The sequence below is a fragment of the Chenopodium quinoa genome, unplaced genomic scaffold (genome assembly GCF_001683475.1).
Source record: "Chenopodium quinoa cultivar QQ74 unplaced genomic scaffold, ASM168347v1, whole genome shotgun sequence".
Taxonomy (NCBI): Eukaryota; Viridiplantae; Streptophyta; class Magnoliopsida; order Caryophyllales; family Amaranthaceae; genus Chenopodium; species Chenopodium quinoa.
This window is the reverse complement of record NW_018745024.1, coordinates 6,904,485-6,925,292: the sequence shown is the minus strand read 5'-3', so window position 1 is coordinate 6,925,292 and position 20,808 is coordinate 6,904,485. Positions and strand designations below refer to the sequence as shown.

Genomic DNA, 20,808 nt, shown 5'->3' with positions numbered 1-20,808 from the left:
AGAATAGAAAATTCAGAAACAACATCGCAATATGAACATCAAGAATAGATTAAAACCCTAATCATAATGTTTAACAAATTTGTACATGTAATTTGCAGATTTTCGTAATTAACATTTAACACTAATCATAATTAAAACCCTAAAAAAATATGAACATCAAGCATAATCAAAACTTAAAAGCATACCTTTGGACGGTGGACGGTGTCACAGTGAACGCCTGAACGAGTGCCGGTGAACGATGGAGAGTGAGAATTCTGAGAAACACAAAAGAGATGATTGAGAAACTGAGAAAGTGAGGGTGAGAGACTGAGAAATTCGCAATGAGGGTAGGGTAAGAGGCGAGGAACAGAGGAAGTCAGGAGAGAGAATCAGAGAATGAGGGTTAGGGTTTTTTTTTCCTTATATACTTAGGGTAAATCTGGGCCTAAATTTCGGTTTTCGGTTTTTTGCGGTTTTCCATTTCCTCAAACCGAAACCAAACCGAAAACCGAAATATTTTTTTTTTTAAAAACCGAACCGAACCACTTCAAAAAAAAACCGAACCATATTTCTTATTCGGTTCGATTTTCGGTTCGGTTCGGTTTTAACCCGAATTTGTTTCACCCCTACAGTAGTTCACGGTTTAGGGCTAAAAAAAAATTCACCTCTCTCTCTCTCTCTCATCTGCTTTCCTTCTTCTCCCGTTCACTCGAGTTCAAGGGAGTTTAAGCCTTCAATCTCAGGTAATTTCTATTCTCATGCAAGTTTAATTTTGTTGTAATTTGTGGTAATCCAATTGATAATGTATTTCGTGCTAATTGTGCTAATTGTGGAAAAAATTTATCATGGTATTACGTTTGTACAAAATTTGTAGTGTATTTCGTGCTCAAATTCATGGTATTGTGTTTGTTCATGGAAAATTGACTGTTGAATGTTGATATGTGTCTTGAATTTGCTATGTGCGTGAGGATTTGTCACCACTCACCAGATTATGTGTGTGAGGATTTGTCTTGAATCTTTATTAAAATGTATGGCCTGAGGATTTGTCTCACTGTCTTTATTTGCTTCTCTTATAATCTTTCTATATGCAGTATATTCCTTGTATATTAACATGTATGGACTGGTTGTATAATATGTAAGTTTTTGATGTATATTAGCATGTACTGTATGGACTGATTTGTCTCACAGTATATGTCTTGAATTGATGTATATATGTTTGTTTTTTGACTAGAAAATGTAAGTTTTTTGTTTTTTGATGTATATTTTTTTGCATTATTTGGTTTTGTAGGAATTAAAGACTTGGTTTTGGAGCAACCAACGATTATTATTGATGAGACAATTGAAGTTTCGAATCTCACAAGTGAATGAAACACACCTCCAATCCCATTTTAATTTGCATTGTGGCTTTGTTATATTATTGTACTTTGTAATTTGTATGTTTTCAATTATGTAACTAAAGACTTTCCCTAAACTTTAGCTTTTACTAATACTTTAATATGTTAAAACATGTAGTTTAATATGTTAAAACAGGTTATAAACAACAGGTTTTTACTAAAATGTAGCAGGTACTCAAGGGCTACATTTTACAGAATAGTATTTCTGGAAATACTTGAACAAGCTTTACACTTTACAAGATTTCTAGCAGAACATGTTTTTTTTTTTTTTTTTTTTTTTTTTTTTTTGTAAATATATAGTAAGACAGTCAGTTACTATAAATCTGGAAATCTGGAATTTTTACAAAAAAAATGCAGCAAGTTTTTTTATTAAAATAAATCAAATTACAGCAGGTATTAATACGTAAAATTAAGTAAAAGTTAATTAAAAAAAAACCAAAATGAGATTCGGGTACCCATGTCCCGACCCGAATAATCCGGGTACCCGGCGGGTACCCGGATTATTCGGGTCGGGATATGGGACAACTTATCAAGTACCCGAAACTCCGGGTACCCGAATTTGAACACCCCTAGCCACGTGTCTAGGGTATTTTTACCCTAAACAATTAGTATATATAGATAGTTTAAGTAAGGACATTTTAGAGATTTTTTTTTTTTAAAATTTACTATAAATGAAAAAATTTGGAAAGGTTGCTCATAATAGGAAACATCTATATTTAGTAGAAGTTGCAGATAATACTGTATTATTTTTTTTATTGTACACACACACACACATACATATATATTGCCTCCGGTCCAAATTACTTGCAACTTTGGAATATTTTATATCTCACAAATAATACCCCAAAGTTGCGAGTAATTTGGACCGGAGGTAGTGTATATATATATTTATTTATTTATTGATATTTAATTATATAAAAATAAAATCAAACTAATACATTAACATGTGTGCAAAATTTGTTTATGACAAATATTACAGGACAGAGATTAGAGAGGGTAAAATAAAGGGAATAGTTTGTACATAACTTTAATGGCAAATTGTAAATAAATGCAACACTTTTTTCCTTTTTGGTAAAATCGCTAGTCCGCTACCAGAAAGGTTAGTGGTTTAGGGTAAACTGCTACTTGAGATTTCAATTTAAAGTGTAAAACCACTAATTAGAGGTTTAGTCTCTAATATTACAATTTTCCGTTTGGTTGGGGGTAATCAGGAAAGGGAATGGAAATCAACTGGCCCGATTCCCTTTGTTGATGTTTGTTTAACACTTTCTTTCATTCCCTTTCCCCTCTTTATTACCCCAAATCCCTTTAAGTTCATTCCGCACCCCCTCTAGACTTTTCCATTCCCATTCCTTAGCCACCACCACATCACCACCTTCCTACCTCCACACACCACCAAGAAACCCAACCACCGCACTACCCACGATTCGCCGCCTCTCCGATGACCCTCGCCGCCTATCCCCCTCCTCGTAAAACTCTCTTCTCCTCACGCAAAAACATCCCCAGCCCCTAGAAATCCCTCCCTCTCCCCGAAAAACCACCGTCCGACCCTCCCCCACCCTCGAAACCCTAGCTACTAGGGTTTCGAGGGTGGGGGAGGGTCGGACGGTGGTTTTTCGGGGAGAGGGAGGGAATTCTAGGGGCTGGGATGTTTCTAGGGTTTTTCTGGGTTGATTTTTGGGGAAGAGAGAGCTGCGCGAGGCCGGTGAAGGGCGGCGAAGGTGAGGTGACCGGCGGTGGAGGTGCGGATGGGGGTTTGGTGGACGGATGGTGGCTAGAAAAGGTGGAAAGTGAATGAATTAGGTGGTTGTGGGGTGGTTGTGTGGTGGTGGGATGATGGGATTGTTTCCCTTTGTTTTTAAAACAAACAACATAAAGAATATTGGGTATTTTCATTCCATTCTCTTCCATTCCCTTTGTTTATTCCATTTCGTTTACCCAGTGAACCAAACGGCCCCTAAATCCTTTGATTAACGAGCTTTGTTTATCAATAATTCAATATGACAAAAGGGGCGGCCTCTTAAAAATCCGAAGTCTGTCATAAACTCATTACTCATTAGCAAGATTTTCCTTCCTCTCTTTCGTTCTCCCTATATCTCGCCGGAAAACAACCGCCGACCACCACTCAGCCACCAGGTAAATGCTGTTCTTCCTCCTCCCTCCGACGACTCATTTCAATTAGGCTTCATATAAAATACTGTTTCCGCCGCCGGCAGCTCGCCGGCGATGTAGGTGCCGACTCCATCTTCCCATTCATAGATTAGCCTTCCTATAAAACCCTAATTATAAGATTTCGCTTATGTTTATATTTAATTTTTACTTACGTTAGTGTGCCAAGCAATTAAACGGATTATTAATCATGATGTTTGTTTTTAGAATTTAGATTCATGAGTTAATTTTAATTCTGGATTGCACTCTTTTGAGGTATATTAGTTGTATTACCTTCCAATGCTTTGAACGAGTAGTTGATGATAATATTGGAAAATTCGGTTTGATTATTAAAACATGTAGTATAGTGAAATTTGTAAATGAACGTTAATTTTAGTTTAAATATAAGTAGTTTGAATGAATTTTCAATATGCTTTTATGAAGTATATATTGACTACTTAAAAATCTTTAGTGTTGGCATAAGATTAACTTAGTTTCATGTCGTAGTAGTGTGAATTTTTATGGTGGATTTCACAACTTGGAACCTTTAGAAACGTATTCTAGGTGATGATTTCATTGTATGAAGAATTTAAGAACCTTGTTTACTTGACATTATGCACGGTTTTGTAGTCGTACTATGTAAGTCTTTCGGCAATGTAGCTAAGTTTAAAGAAGAAAACTACGGAATAATGATTTATACTTGTATTACGATTCTATATGGGTTTTATGAAGAAAGACTTGTGTATTAAGTAGATCATTGTAGATGTAGATTATGACATAGCAAACTCCTTAGTAAATATTGGGAAAATATGACTCGGTGAGGTTTATTGTTGTCATGTTGTGGCAGGTTAATCTTAGTTTTGGCCTTAGCACTAACTCTTCAAGTAGGTTTGGCGGTGATGGCCTAGATTAATGTTTGGGATCATTGTTATGATCATGGATGGTAATTTGGAAAAGGTTATATAAAGCTTTAATTAGTCCCTAATTGGGTTGTCCTATTTTTGAGGGGGGTTCCACCTAATTTTCTTTTTATTTTATTGTTATTATAATTGTTATTGCTAGTTCCTAAACCAGGGCGTCAAGTTTGGTTTGGTTGATTACTGGCGTCAAGTTTGGTTTGGTTGATTACTTGGTTGCATAGTTGCCGCCACAATTTCTATCGGCTGTAAGGAAGATTGTTATAGTTTGACTGAATTTCGAAGCACAAGTCAATTTGAAGTAATTTGACAGAATAAGATATCAGAAATGGCTGAGGATGCACCTCCTCCCATAAGGTTGATGAATTTTGTGTCCCAAGAAGAGGTTGAATTTCAAACCCTAATTTTTATTTTATTTATTTTATTACTGTACTTCATATTGTAATTATGAAATTTTCTATTACATAGTAGTATATTATAATTTTTTTTATGGATTTCATTTTCACATTTCAAAGTAGATATGAAGACCATTAACGTGGAAGTATATTGATTGACTGATGATTGCAGTGGCTGTGTTTGGTTGCTGTATCTTTAATTCCTTGTTGTGTTGTGATTGGCAGTTAGATATAGCAAAGAGTAGTCGGGGTGAAAGAGTGGATGACGGGACTGCACAAAGAGATCGTCCGCTCTTTGAGGTTTTGCATTTTCTGCTTTCTTTTTGTTTCTCACTTTATAGTATCTAATATGATTGTTTTTTTGGAAAATCTCTTGTTATTCCTTTAAGATGTACACTTATTTGCTACAATATCGAAAGGATCAATAGAACACCAGTGTTTTATCTTTCTATCTTATATTGACAAGCCTTTGCCAACTCTAGAGCTTTAGAACTTAAACATCTTTTTTAGAGAATTGTTTGATACAAACTAATTGAATTAATCCTTTTTAGACTATCACAACATTGAGATGTCCCTAACCTATAGGAAACTCTAAACTTTTTTTTTTTTTTTTCGGAAAGCAGGAAGCTACAATCTAACTAACCAATAGGAAATCATTACAAGAGTTAGCTATTACAAAATATATCTAATTATTGTAATATAATGTCGTGACTGTTTTATGTTGCTGTTAGAAAGCTTCATAATACTCTAGCAATTAATTACATATGGTGGATTCCTCAGCTACACATTGGTTGTTTGGCTGCACTGAACTTGGTCTAGAAGTGTTTTTTTGCCCTTAGCTGCTGCTTAGGAGTACTCTGTCCAGTATTATACGAATAGGATTGATTTAACTTTAGGTAATCATAATCCTATTGCTTCTGTTTGCGGAGTATGCCCACTATCCTTCAAGGTTTTTCCATTTTAGGTACCTAGCCCTCCTTTTTTATGCTATCCTCTGGAGTCTTTCCTATAAATTTTCTTATCAATAGTATTTTCTTTGTAGATTTTGAAGGAGAATAAAGATAAGCAAGATGCAGAATTCAATGAGCGGTTTAAGCATCGTATGTGCCTTGATTTACTTTCTCTTTCTCTTTGTTTGCATGAACAAGCCAAGCACTTTGACATTTGTTTTGTTGCAGGACCACCAAAGGCTTTGGACGAAGATGAGACTGAGTTCCTTGATAAATTGGAGACGGTGAGATTTTTTATTCGTGTATCATCTTAATTTCTTAGCTTTTCATGTCTATGCCGGGATCCTGGAAAGACCTCTTCCATACATATTTTGTCGTCCCCATAAAAATAGTACTGTTAAAGACATTGGTAGGCATGGTAGCTACAGTAGAAACTAGAAAGTTTGTGAGGTGAAAAGAATAACACCATTGAGCAAGAGCACTGAAAGTACTTTTTGTTTGGTCAATCCAGTTATGATTTTTTTTATAAGGCGATATATATGGTTTTATAAACTTGTCAATTACAACATTCTGTTGCTGCTGCTTTTATTTTATTTATATTTTAGTAGTACTAAAAAATTACACCATATTATTTGTGAATACCCTAAAAAATTTTACCTGACCCCTTGTGATTCTAAACTGTCTTCCTCACTTAGCTATCAATAAAATTGTAGGTTGAAAATATCATGAAAAGAAATAACTAAGAATTCCGATGGAGCAGACTTCATTCCATGTGTGCACGAAAAATCTTTCTGCGGAATGCTGTTGGATCTGGGCTTATCCTAATGTTGGATCTGAAACTCTGACATGCTATTAGGACAGTCACTCTGTTTTGCTTGAACCTAGAAAAAAGTTCATGTATTTTAGGATGGATTTGCTCTCCTTGGACTTTTGGGTAGATTCACAAGACGGTTGCCTTAGCAATTGGATTCTAGTCTAATCCTTAGGAAGCTATGGACGTCGTCAATTGCTGGGGTGGTGGTGAAGCTGGAAAGTCTACCTAAATGGCATGAACAATATAGACATAGCTCTCTCTGCCCATATTGTTCAATGCCTTTTATTTGATAAAAATTGCCAATAAACAAATTGTTCTGAAATTCTTCCCTTTTATTGTTAAGCTGTCAGTTTAATTGATATTAAGCTATTTTGATGTTCTTGTAGTCTCGAAAAGAATACGAACGACTGCTAGCTGATGAAGAAGCCCAACAACTCAAGCGCTTTCAAGTAAGATATTTTATCCCATTTTTGTGGAATATATACAATTTCTTTGACTCGGTTATTTATATCTTCCTTAACTTTTGTCTCCTTGTTTCCCTTGTAATTCGGTAACATTTGTGTTCTTGTTGGATGCCCTGTCTAAGACAGTGCTTTTTGTTTTGGTAAAAGCTGTAATTGGCTGGAGAGTGGAGACAATGTGTTACTGGCCTTGCTTCTATTATTGCTCCTTTTTTTTAAAAAAAAAAAAAAGAAAAAAAATATATAATTTCTGTGAAGTTGCTTCAATTGAATGAAATTTATATGCATCGGTACAAATTTATATGCATCGGTACAAATGTTTTTTAAGGGTCTCACTACTTTGTAGCAGATTCACCAGGCAACCTTAACATATAACAAGCTATTTCTGGGTTTTTTGGTTAGGAATTTGAGTTTAAAATAGGAGACACATACTTAGTGATTGGGAGATTTCCCCAAAACCCAACAAATTCTTATTTATATATAGACTGGTTTTGAATTTGGGTTGGTGATGTTGATTGGCAGTGGAGGAGGCTAGTGGTTGGCAATTTTGGGTATGGATAAAGGGATGCCAAATCTGTAGATTGGCTTTGGCATCGAGTTTTTCTCTTGTGCTTAGCTACTAGCTAGCAATACAACACTAAATCCCTTTATTCTCCTCAATCCCATAAATCTGCTATATCCCACATTCCCACTGGAAGCAATTTTTGTATGCATTAATTTTATTGCTGTCTGCTACCTATATGGTCTGAACAATTCGTAACTGTTTTTATGAATCTTTGTGCTTAGCATTTTTTTTTATAGTCTGTCCTTATGATTATGCAGGCTGCTTTTGTTATTAGGATTTCCACTGTTCCTTTTTGTTTCTGAACCTTCTTATTGAATGTAGGCAGCAGTGGCAGAACAATCTATGGTTGTACATGAGGTTAAAGAAATATCTTCTGTGTCTGATGTCCAGGTCAGTGGTGAATTAGGAAAAGCCATTTTTGATGTGCTATTCTTGCAGGAATTTTTCTTTTATTTTCATGTGTCTTAACTTATTTGTATTACTTGCAAGCATACAGTGCGAGCTATTTGAAGTGGTGTTTACAAAACTTTAATTTAGTTTCCTAATGAAGCTGGATTGTCGTTGGATTTTCCCAAACTGAAGGCTCTAAAACAAATTCAACCTTTGGGAAATGAGCATTGTGTAAGGGGTTAGATAAGTGATGAAGTTGTGAAAAAAGAATTGAGAAAAGTTGCTCTCTTGGCCTTAAAGTCCATTTGAAACCCCACATCTGCCCCATTACCCACCCACAACCTGACATTGGAAAGGAAAAAAGTGGTTACTTGCAACATGATTTTCCATGGGCATGGATAGGAAATTCCATAACAGCCAAAGCACAGAGGGGTGGTTGGTTTGTGCAGGGTAAATAGATTGGAATTTACCTGTAAATAGGATAGTTCAATCTGAAATTTGTCTCGCAGCATTTTTACGCGAACAAAGTTTGCAGGTTAAAGGGTAGAGGTTATTTCTCTAAGCCTGGAACGAGATTTGAAATTTGTGTCTTGCGACCATTATGCTTTGTTCACTCAATATTGAATGTTACCTGCAGGAGAAAAAAGATGTTACGAAAAAGAAAAGTCGTCCTGTTCAGCCCTTGGGAATGATCATAAAAGCTAAGCCACAAAAGAAAGCTAAAGTGGAGCCCTCACCGGAACCAAAATCCAGAGCTGCTGAAAAGCCTTCTGCCGAGTTTCAAAGGCATTCAGAGCAGCAAAGAACACCTAGTATCAATGTAGAGAAGCCTCAAGAGCAGTTAAAGAACTCTGAATCCAATGGGGTAAACATCCCTGATATGTTGAAGACTGGTCTTGTTTCGTACAGTGATGAGAGTGATGATGAGTAGTCTCCTTGCCTAAATGTTTTAGAAGCTTATACTAACATAGTAACATGCATTGGCTATTGTGAATTTTTTTTGGTGATTATTGCACTAAGTTGTAGCGGTATCTTATGTATATCTGTTTTTCATCAAATGTAGATGACATATTGCGGCATCTGAAATGCTGGTAAAATACGGTATCAGTTACCAGTAGCTTTTTGCAAGAAGACTCTTTGTAATCTCTTTGTAGTTTTGGACTAGGTAATTAGTGACAATTTTTTGGACAGTACATTGAAGTGATGGTATCATCTAATAAAAAAACCTTATTAAAAATAGACAAGGAAACAGAAAACTACCTTTCTTAGCTTAGAACCATTTGTTATCTTGACATTTTGTATGACAGTGACAGGTTCTAGAGCCAAAGCATCTGCCAATTCCTGTAAAATAGGCCGAAGTAATTGTGCTTGGCCTAATTTTTCCTCTCCTTCAGCTCCAAAGATACTGTAATTGTTGTTTTACAGCATATGATGTCCTTGTAGACATGGACACATGGAGTACAGCATGTTTTATTTTATTTTATTTTTTAGTTTTAAAATTATTAGTTGCGAATTTCATTTTGTTAGTTATGATAATTTGGTATAGCTACTACGGAGTACTTCGTATTATTTATTTGGTTATTAGAGCATCTGCAGGCCACAACAACTAGCTACAACTCTACAAGGCCTACAAGCTACAACCCATGATCAAGTCTAACCGCAAATTTTAAGATGCACCATGGTGTACCTAGAAATAGGTACACCACGCCTATACTTTTGAACATTTAGTAAAAAAACTGAATAATTGCAAATTTTGAGTATGTAGTAAAAATATCTGAACATCGTAAATTTTGAACATTTAATTAAAAAATCCGAACAATCGCAATGCATCACATCTATACTTTTGAACATTTAGTAAAAAAATCTGAACAATTGCGAGTTTTGAACTTTAGTAAAAAAAAATCTGAACATCGCAAATTTTGAACATTTAGTAAAAAAATCTGAACAAATATAATGTACCACACATATACTTTTGAACATTTAGTAAAAAAAAATATGAACAATAACAAAATTTGAACATTTAGTAAAAAAATATGAACAATCACAAATTTTGAATTATTACAAGTCAAACAAATTTTGAAAGAAGTTTGTCTAACTCGAAATAATTCAATAGTTTTGTAATATAAACTGAACATTTAATGTATACAAAATGAACATTTATTTATAAAATATGAACATAAAAATTGCATGCTTATGTTCAGTTTTTGTGACGTGTTCATATTTTTTTACTAGATGTTCATATTTTTGTAAGATGTTCAAATTTTTTTTACTAAATGTTCAAAAGTATAGGAGTGGTGCACCTATTTCTAGGTGCACCATGGTGCACATAATACTAATTGAAGTCTAACTTCATGATATATCTAGCTAAAATGTTTTATACTACATTACAACTATTATAATTTAGTTTCTCAATTGAGCCGGCCTAGTGGGCCGGGCTTCCCATGATCAAGTCTAACTTCATGATATCCACATTTTCTGTAGCTTATACTTGTATTTACGACTTCACAAAAAAAAAAAAACAAAAACAAAAAAAAAACGTGAATTTATGAGCATAGTATCTGTTTGGGTCCAATTGAGCTAATTGGGCCTAGTCATTAAATTATCCAATATTCCAAGGTCAAGGCCCAAGCCTCCAATCAAGCCAAGTCAGCCACAAATCGATTGGTCCAAGTTGCTATGGTCAGTCCATGATTATTTGGGGCCCAATTGCTCTCCTCTCTTCATATGCAAAGGTATAAAAGCCTTCAATTAATTCATTTATGACATATACACAAAAGCCTCAAGCATTAAATCTCTTGCATAGCTTCCTCTCTAAAAACACTGTTTGACTTGGGCATCGGAGGGGTCTTCCTCGGATCCACCCCCGGGGCCAGTTTACGTGTGTTTGCTGTGCAGGAAACCTTCGGCCTAGCATCCTTTGGACCGGACAAGTCTTCATCCACTTCATTGGACCTTCGGCAAGGTCCTATTGTTTTCATCCGAAACAATTTGGCGCCGTCTGTGGGGAAGACTTTTAAAAAAAAAATCTTTAAGCCAATCAAAATCATCTTGCAATCATCTTGGTAGCAATGGCTAAGAACCGCAAGAACAGAAGACTAAGTCAAGGAGCGGGCGAAAGGCCTAAAACTCCTACACCATCACCTTCGCCGGATCGGAACTCTTCGAAGGGTGCTAGTTCGGGGGGAGGATCATACCGGGAGGATTCCCTTTCTCCCGTAATTCACAACTCTCATCATAGACCGAGTCCCCCTCGGTCTAACAGAAGTCAGTCCGATCATAGGACTCAATTAGTGCCCCAAAGCCAACCTTTGATCATCCGCTCTCACTCTCACACTCAGGCGAGGACCCCTTTGACGGGGCCCAGCTCGAAAGAAGTGGCAAGAGCGCTGGGGGTGCTCATGGAGGCAATGAGGGCACAAAATATGCCTCCACCTCGTGATCGAACTCCTCCGCATACCAGGCATCAGCGGAGGAAGCTCGACCAAGATGGGGGGAAGCCTCCCTCCTTCCGATCTGGAAGAGTGGGAAGAGGATACCTGGAGGACTGAAAGAGAGAGGAAAAAGAACCCTCAATTTTTCAAAGGATCCTCTACCTCTCGGCCAGAAACGCATAAGAGCAGCAGCTCAGCCTCTCGGCCGGAATCTGCCCGCCGAGAGCGACCTGAGACTGTTCGCCGAAGCGTGCTCGACCGACTCGGTGGCAGGGAGCCGAGCATGCACAGCCGCCTCTCGTTCCCTGTAGCCGAGGCCCGAACTTCCCAGCCAGGGACGAAAACCACTCCCACCTCTCTAAGAGGGCGGAGCGCGGTCCCTTCGGCCAGGAACAAAGGCAAGGTCGTTATGCTACCCACCAGTTCTCCATTCGAGCAATGGATTCTGGAAGAGCATGTGCCTACGGTTAAAATACCGTCGCACATTACATATGATGGGACTTCAGATCCGAAGGACCATATCGCCTCCTACGAGGGGCACATGCATCTCTGCCCAAGGTCCGAAGCGACCTGGTGCAAATATTTTCCCACCACTCTCAAGGGGGTCGCGCAAGCGTGGATCTCCAAGGGAGTAAAGGAAGGCTCTATAACGGGGTGGGACGACCTGTCCACCAAGTTTAAGAGCAAATTCTCCACGGCAAACCGCCAAGAGAAGACCGCTGCTGAGCTCATGGGCCTGCAGCAAGGGGAGACCGTGAGTCTCCGAGACTACTTGACCCGTTTCAGCAACGAGTCATCCAGCGTTTCTCAGCTGGACCAAGGGCTGGCAGTTTTTGCAATGTAGAACGGCCTTTAGCCTGGAAAGTTCCTAGACTTCATGGTCATGCACACCCCGCAGACCTTGGAGGGAACTCTGAATGCCTCGGATAAATTCATCCGAGCCGAGGAGTGGAACAAAACAAAGTCCCAACCTCAATCCGGGAACGGGAAGAAAAAACAATCGTCTGAAGGCCAAGGCCAGAAGACGAAAGGAAAGGAGAAAGCCTTGGAACAATCTTCGGCCAACGAGCCGAAGAAGGAAAAATCTGCCCCGTTCACAGGCAGATATGAGTCTTATACTCCGCTAGCCCTTCCGCGCGCTAAGATCTACAGCGTAACGAAGGAAGAGCAGAGTTATAGGAAGCCGAGACCACTCCCCGAGTGGTATCAGCGCAAAAATAAAAATCAGTGGTGTGAGTTCCACGAATCACCGGGACACAATACTGAAGAGTGTATCCAGCTGAAGGACCAGATCGAAGATATGGTCCGGAAGGGGTACTTGAAAAAATACATCGTGGATCACCGCGAGAAAAAAGAGGCTGAGAAATCCGAAAAGGACTCTTGGCAAGAGCTTGACTTCCCCCGGAAAAACAGCAAAAACGCGGAGGGAAAATTCCCTCCAATTAATGTTATCTCGGGAGGAATATGTTCTCGGAGGGAACATAAACGACACCTTAGGGCTCTGACCCACCAGGTGAACAATGCTAGCATTCAGCCTCCTCGGTCGCCGGTGTCGAACATGACGTTCACAGCCGCCGACTGCCGGGGGGTAACGTTCCCTCACGAGGATCCGTTGGTGATCATCGCCACGGTGGCCAACCACGACGTCAGCAAGGTTCTTGTTGATGGTGGCAGCGGGGCAAACATCCTGATCCGAAAGGCCTACAATCAAATTAAGCTGAAGCCCAAGCACTTCACGCCAGTACCCTACCCGGTATCCGGATTCAACGGGGCCTCAACTTATCCAGATGGGAAGGTGACACTTCCTGTCACCATCGGCTGCGATGAGGCAGCCAGGAACGTCATGACTGAATTCTTGGTCATCGATGCTCCTTCTGTGTACAACGTGATCATGGGGAGACCCATTATTCATGAGATCCAAGGGGTAGTCTCGACATATCATCAACTGATGATCTATGTCTCGGATGCCGGCTACCCCGAAAGGGTCGAGGGCAGCCAGAAGGAGGCCCGAAGGTGCAACTACCTCAAGCCGTCCACCAGTCGTACAAAAGAGGACGACGAGGAGGAGAAAGATAATCAGCCGAGCGCGAAAAAGACAAAGGGCCTAAGTGCTTCGGCTCAAGGAGACCTGGCCAAAGAAAAAGGGCTAGGAAAAGAAAAGGCTAGCTCATCATCTGAGCCGAAAGACTCAGAGAGCCAGCCGAAAAGAAAAAATCTGGAACTCTTGCTGACATAGACAGCAGACCAGAAAATGAGGAGTCCAGCCTCACGACGATGGAGCTGGACCATCAGACCGAAACGGTCGAATAGACCGAAGGAGACGCTGAAAAATGCGTTACAATCGGATTGGACCTTGATCCGAAAGTCCGCGTTGAACTCATCTAACTCCTTTGGGACAACCGAGATGTGTTTGCTTTCTCGGCAGCTGACATGCCTGGGATAAGTCCAGACCTCATCTCCCATAAGCTTAATGTCGACTCCACGTGTCGACCAGTTAAGCAAAAGAAGCGGAACTACTCCGCAAATAAGAACCGAGACATCGCAGCCGAGGTAAAAAAGTTACTAGATGCAGGCTTCATCGAACCCTGTCAGTATCCAGAATGGCTGGCTAATGTTGTGATGGTTCAGAAGGCAAATGGCACCTGGAGAATGTGCGTTGACTTCACGGACCTAAATAAGGCGTGTCCGAAAGATTTTTATCCCTTGCCGAGGATCGATCAGCTAGTTGACTCGACAAGTGGCCACGCCTTGCTTAGTTTCATGGACGCATTTTCTGGGTATCATCAGATCTTCATGCACCCCGACGACCGAGCAAAAACGGCATTCGTTACGAACACCGGGGTGTATAATTACAAAATGATGCCCTTCGGATTGAAAAATGCGGGGGCAACATATCAAAGATTAGTGGATCAAGTTTTTGCCGAGCAAAAAGGCCGAAACATGGAAGTCTATGTTGACGATTCGATCGTCAAGAGCAAAAAGGATGAAGACCATGTTAAGGACCTGACAGAAACTTTCGCCACCCTAAGAAAGCACCAGATGAAGCTGAATCCGAAGAAGTGTGTCTTCGGCGTGAAGTCAGGGAAATTCCTTGGGTTCATGGTCAGCAAAAGAGGGATTGATGCCAATTCCGCCAAAGTGCAGGTAGCACTCGATCTTCCCGAGCCGAAAACAAAGAGGGATGTTCAGCGGCTCACCGGAAGAATGGCAGCCCTCTCGAGGTTCATCTCCAGGGCCTCGGATAAGGGATTACCTTTCATCAAAGCTCTGAAACTCCCGAAAATAAAAGAGCTCGTCTGGGAAGACGAGCAAAAAGAAGCCTTCAAGCAGCTTCGGGAGCACCTGGCTCAACTCCCAACGCTGGCTAGCCTAGTGGAGGGAGAATCCCTGTACTTATACGTGGCTGTCAGCCCAGCCACCATCAGTGCAGTGCTGCTGAGGGAGGAAAATAAGGTTCAGCAATCGATCTACTTCGTCAGTCACACCCTGACGGATGCTGAGACCCGCTACCCCTTACTTGAAAAAGTTGCTTATGCAGTGGTGGTAGCCGCTCGGAAGTTAAGACCCTATTTTGATTGTCATCAGATAGTGGTTTTGACAGATCAGCCGCTGGAAAAGGTTCTCGGCAAGGTGGAAAAATCTGGTTGGCTGGCCAAATGGGCTTTTGAGCTCACAGAATTCAGCATCAGCTACCAGCCGAGAGCAGCCATAAAGGCTCAAGCTCTAGCAGACTTCCCGGCCGAATGCTCATACCAGGAAACGCTGGATGACGAAAAGAAAAGCTGGACCGTGTTCACGGATGGATCCTCCACCGTGAACGGTTCGGGGGCAGGGGTGGTCATAAGCTCTCCTGAAGGCAAAACCTTCGAGTACGCACTGAAATTTTCATTCAAAGCTTCAAATAACGAAGCCGAATATGAGGCGGCCATAGCCGGCCTAGAATTGTGCATCTCGTTGGAAGCCGAACACGTTTGTCTGAAGACAGACTCTCAGCTAGTTGCATATCAGATTGGTGGCAGCTACGAAGCCAAAGAGCCCTCAATGATTTCATACCTTGCCAAGATCAAATCAGTTATTGCAAAGCTAAGCTTTTGAGGCTCAGCTGATCCCCAGGGGTCAGAATGCTCAAGCCGATGCACTCTCCAAACTTGCTAGTTCAACTCTCACTGAGCTGAACCGATCTGTATATGTGGAGGTGCACCGAGAAAGAAGTGTCGACGAAGCATCTGAAGTGTGCTGCGTTGATCAAGAGCCAAGCTAGATGGATCCCATCCTGGCTTTCAAGCTTCGGGGAGAAATTCCCGAAGACAGAATTTTAGCCTCCAAGTTGAAGCGAACGAGTTCAAGGTTCGTTGTCTTCAACGGGGAGCTGCTGAGGAAGTCCTTCTCGGCTCCATTGCTGAAATGCGTGGGACCGACGGATGCAGATTACATCCTTCGGGAAATCCACCTCGGCATCTGTGGAAACCACATTGGGGGAAGGACCTTGGCCCACAAAGCATTAAGGGCGGGGTACTATTGGCCCACCATGATCTGAGACGCTAAGGAACTGGTCAGAAAATGCGAAAAATGCCAAAAATTCGCACCAGTCATCCATCAGCCAGCCCAAGAGCTTCAGCCTGTGCTGAACCCACTCCCATTCGCCCAATGGGGACTGGATATCCTGGGCCCATTTCCGGATGCCGCATACCAGAAAAAATGGCTGATAGTCGGTGTCGACTATTTCAGTAAATGGATCGAGGCCGAAGCAGCCTCAAACATTACAGAACAGACTGTCAGAAAATTTATCTGGCAGAATATCATCACTCGTTTCGACATCCCAAAGGTATTTGTCTTCGATCATGGGAGGCAGTTCGATAACTTGCCGCTGAAGCGGTATACAGATCAGTTCGGCATCAAACTGACATATTCAGCGGTATGTCACCCGCAAAGTAACGGACAAGCCGAAGCTACAAATAAGCAGATCCTGAACGCCCTCAAAAAGAGGGTGGAAGATCAGAAGTCCAAGTGGATGGAGGAGCTCCCAGGAACCCTCTGGTCCCTTCGGACAACCGAAAAAGAGGCAACAGGCCACCCACCCTTTGAATTGGTGTATGGCGCCGAAGCCGTTCTCCCCGTGGAGATCGGTACAGAAAGCCTGAGAGTGCACCACTTCTCGGCCGAGAATGAGGATCTTATGAGGGAATCCCTAGATTTTCTCGATGAAGTGAGAGACTTAGCCTGAGTCAGAATGGCTACATACAAACAGAGAATCAACAAATTTTACAACCGAAGAGTCCAAGCGAGGCCTCTCAAAATTGGAGACCTCGTCCTTCGGAATGCTGCTGCAGTGCAAAAAAACCGAATTCATGGGAAACTCTCAGCGGCCTGGGAGGGACCCTATGAAGTCTATGATGAGCTTCAACCAGGAACATACCGACTTCGGAAGTTGGATGGGACTGAGTTGAAAAATCACTGGAATGCTGATGTACTTAAAAAATATCATGTGTAAACCCTTCGGGGCAGAACAATCGTTGTAAGTACATTTTAAATCATTAATGAAAGGCCTCAGAGCCACTATTTTCTACAAATATTTGCAATATTTTCTCCTACTTTTCTTTATACTGTCTACTCTTTAAGGGTTTCCTTCGGCCCTGTCCGAAACCTTCGCCCTCAGAGCATCAAGTTTCGGATTGTTGATAAACTCGCCTTTTTAAGGAACTCTGGTCCTTCAGCTGGGGTAGAAGCCCCAATAGGACTTGTTCTGCGAGGCAATGAGTCCATGGACAAATCTGGGATGTTGCCTTAACTGAGCTCTGCATCCCAGATAGCCATTATTTGAAACACTGCCTTCAGTTGGCCCTGTGTTTGAGATATCCATTTTTAAGATAGACGAAAACTCAAGGGAAAAAGCATAAAACAGCAGAAAATAGACAAGGAAAATGAGAATAATCTTAGAAATCTGAAGAACGAGTCTTCAGATGTCTGGGAGGGCAAGAAGCACAAGTGCAGACTGCCTCAGCTGACATCTCTAAGCTGAAGCTTTGTACTTAGCAAAGAAAAAAAAATGCAAGTTCAAAGCAAAGCAATATGGGAGAAATGTCAAATGCATAAAATACGAAATCATGCTTGTATCACGAGCTACAAAGTTTAAGTGTTCAAACAAACTAAAAGATTATATCGGCAGCCGCCCACAAGCGGAAAATAACAGCTGCCGAAATATGCACAGGAACAAAAATAAACTGTTTGTACATCAAGGCAAGATGAAGCAAAAAATAAGGCAAAAAGAGATTCAGAAAGCGGCAAGTCTGAAGTTAAGCACACGTTGATCCGCAAGACTCTGAAGACGACTGCCCGATTTCCTATGCTTCAGCCGGAGGATCAGGCTGGTTAGCTATGTCTAACCCCGGAGCAGTCTCGGTTCCAGCAGCAGAGGAGGCAGGTTGGGCCCTTGCTTGAGCATCAGCGGCTCACTGTTCATCCTCCAACTCCTGCCGCTCAGCTTCCTCCTCGGCTTGTTCAGCCTGAAGGATTTCATGCTCAGCAGGAGTAGCATACAGCATGTGCGGATCCTCGGGATCCTGAGCCCAAAGCGCACACTTGGCCCAATCCAGCGAAGGCTTAGCATGGAGAGCCAACCTCCGAGCCACCTTAAACCCATTTATGTAACCCATTTTGTATTTTTCTTGGGTATAGAGGCGGACTTGGAGCAAGGCTTCAACATCAGCCAACTTCTTTCGACTCTCCTCCAAATCTTTTTTAGATTTTTCTAATTCTTCTGAGAGTTTGGATGAAGAAGTCTTCTGCTCGTTAAGCTCTAGCTGGACATTGGAAGTCTCGGCCTTGGCCTGGGTCAGCTCATCTCCCTTAACCTTCAGCTGATCTTCCAGTTCCTTCAGCTTCTAATCCTGGCCCTTAGCAGCAGCTTGGGCAGCAGAAAGGTGAGCATCCCTGGCTTGTTGAGCCTCTTCAGCGGCCATCCTGCTGGACTCAAGACCTTCCAGCCTCTGCTCTATCTCTCGGACTTGACCAGCAGCCTCGACAGCGATTCGGCGAGAGATAGCCACCCTGAAACTAGGGATGTCAAAAGCCCCCAGCTCATTGATGACGCTCTCCCCGGCCATCAGAGTAAGGAAAACCTCAGTTTCCATGGCGTGGCAGAAGGTCCGAAGGGCCTCAGTAGCCTGCTTCTCATATTTTTCGGCCGCTGCCTGTCTCTCTTCAGCAGCTTGCTGCTTCAGCTCTACCAGCTTCGCCTCCTCCTGGGCAATCTTAGCATCCTCCCAGGCCTGCTCCAGCTTGTCTTGGAGGGTGTCAATCAGCTCTACAGTAAGAGTCTGATTGTGCACAACCTGTTTACAGGGGCACGTTAGTAAAAAAAAAAGAGGGAGAAGGAGAAGAGCTGAATAAAAAAAATAAATAAAATAAAATAAAAACCTAAACGGTTAAGTACCTGCATCAGCAAGCGCTGGTTGTCTCTGGCAGGGTTAGGGACCCTTTAGTTGGACTCTCCCATTCCAGCAGTGGTCTTCAGCGACCATACCCTGGCTCGGTCCACCTCCGACATACCAGTTAGGTCGCCGAAGTAACCTGCAGCCCCTTCACGGTTCTGGCCCCAAATTCGTTCCCAAACATACCAGTTAGCTCAGCGTTTGGAAGGATGGGAAGGAAGAAGAGGGAACCTCCTGAGCCTTCTCGGGCTCAGAATTTTCTTCCCTTTCGGCGGAGCCCAGCTGGTCTCTACCAGGGTCAGCAGCAATTACCTTCTCTGCTTCCTCCCCCAGATCAGGCTAACGAAGTAGAGCGTCAACCTCCCTATCAATATCATCTGAGAATCCTTCAGCGATCGGTTTCTCAGAGTCTTCAGCGGAGCGTCCCTAAACCCCCCCTTTCGGATTAGGAGTTCTTTGGTCCACCTCCATCTCTTGAGTTTCGGGAGGTGGAGGGGGGTTTGAGGACGCGGAGCTTCCGGCGGAAGGGGAGCCCTCGGCGAGCGTCTACCTTCATTAGGCTCCCTTATTTGAATGCCCCCAGTAGGCCTCATCCCCGTCTGAAACTGACGAGGCCCCAATACGGATAACCTCCTCCTCCTCTTTGCCAAGGGTTGCTCATCCATTTCTTCAGATTCAGAAGAAGATGTATCATCAGGACGAGCAGGGGCAACAAAGTGTGAGTACAAAAAAAAAAAAAAAAAAAAAAAACAAGAAAAAAAGAAAGAGAAAAACGAACAAGTCAGGAGCCAAGGAACTTACCGGAACCCTCAGTTGAGCTCCAGATGCAGAGTTATCCCTCTCGGCAGCACCAGACGTCCCTGCACCTCTTTCCAAGGAGTCGATTGCTCGGGACACGTCCTCGGCTGTCTGAGCAGCCTGTGCTTCCTCGGGTAATAAGGGCCTGAGGGGATCTCTCTTCTCCCACCAAGGCTTCTGCTTGGTGTAATCGGCGGCAGCCTCGATCTGAAGGCCCGTTTCGTGCAGATGCAACGGACGGTTCTTCGGAGTCGTGATCGCCGGAGCCCGATCTAAAATGACTCGTTCAGCGTTCACCCCAAGCCGATTGTAGTCAATACCCGAGGTAGCTTCGCTCAGCTCTGAAAAGACAAGATGAAGGTTAGATTGAGGGAATAAGCATTAAAAATAGGCAGAAAATGAAACAAGGCAAAGTCCTCGGCCCCAGTCGAAGATACTTACCATCCCTGTACTTTCGGCTGAGGCCGACAACCGCCAACATCTTCTCTTGGAAGACGTAATGGTTATCTGGAAGCCATCTGGCCGGGATGAATCTCATTCGGCCAACTCCCCTAGGGTTATCCTGCTTCCCGAAGAAGCTCATTTGCTCGTAGCTGGGGTGACGAGAGGCATCAGGGTCCTCGGGGCCCAGATCCTGCATGTTTGGATCAGGCCTGGAGAGGTATCGGGGAGCTCCGAAAAAATAAGGGTGCTCCAGATCAGCGGGAACTCTCATCCAGACCCATTGACCTCTCCAATCCTTATCCGAAGAATCGTTCGGCCACATAGTCAAATATTGGGGGCGACTCTCTATTCGCCACCAGCCTGAGGACCCGTGTTGGCCGTACACGCTCTGGATGTTCTGCACTAGCTGATGCATCCTTCGGAAGTAATGCAAATTCGGCTTAACGACAAATAATTGGCACACCTAGAGATAAGTCATCACCCGCCGAATGCTGACAGGTGTTAATTAGCACAGGGAAATCCTGTACTTTATTAAAATATCCCTGACAAAGGGATCCAGAGGGAACCGAAGCCCATATTGTAATTGCCGAGTGTACACCCCTATATATTCAGGAGGGGGACGGTGAATCCTGTCAGTTGGCGAGGGCATTCGGCACCAATACCCATCCTCCTCGAAAATGCCATAGTGCAAC

General features: G+C 42.3%; 1 protein-coding gene across 4 annotated transcripts; it reads left to right on the top strand.

The window, feature by feature from the left end:
• The first annotated feature begins 3,008 nt into the window (after nt 1–3,008).
• LOC110708426 (protein FAM192A-like) lies at nt 3,009–9,213 on the top strand. Of its 4 annotated transcripts, none has more exons than XM_021886554.1 (8): nt 3,009–3,509; nt 4,596–4,823; nt 5,059–5,133; nt 5,876–5,933; nt 6,012–6,067; nt 6,984–7,046; nt 7,945–8,013; nt 8,651–9,213. In XM_021886554.1, the coding sequence occupies exons 2-8, from the start codon at nt 4,767–4,769 to the stop codon at nt 8,942–8,944; spliced, it is 672 nt and encodes a 223-aa protein (XP_021742246.1). In that variant the 5' UTR covers nt 3,009–3,509; nt 4,596–4,766; the 3' UTR covers nt 8,945–9,213. The 4 variants fall into 4 exon arrangements, with proteins under 4 accessions (XP_021742246.1, XP_021742244.1, XP_021742245.1 ...); XM_021886552.1 differs by having other exon boundaries at nt 4,584–4,823; XM_021886553.1 differs by having other exon boundaries at nt 4,369–4,823.
• The last annotated feature ends 11,595 nt before the right edge of the window (nt 9,214–20,808 follow it).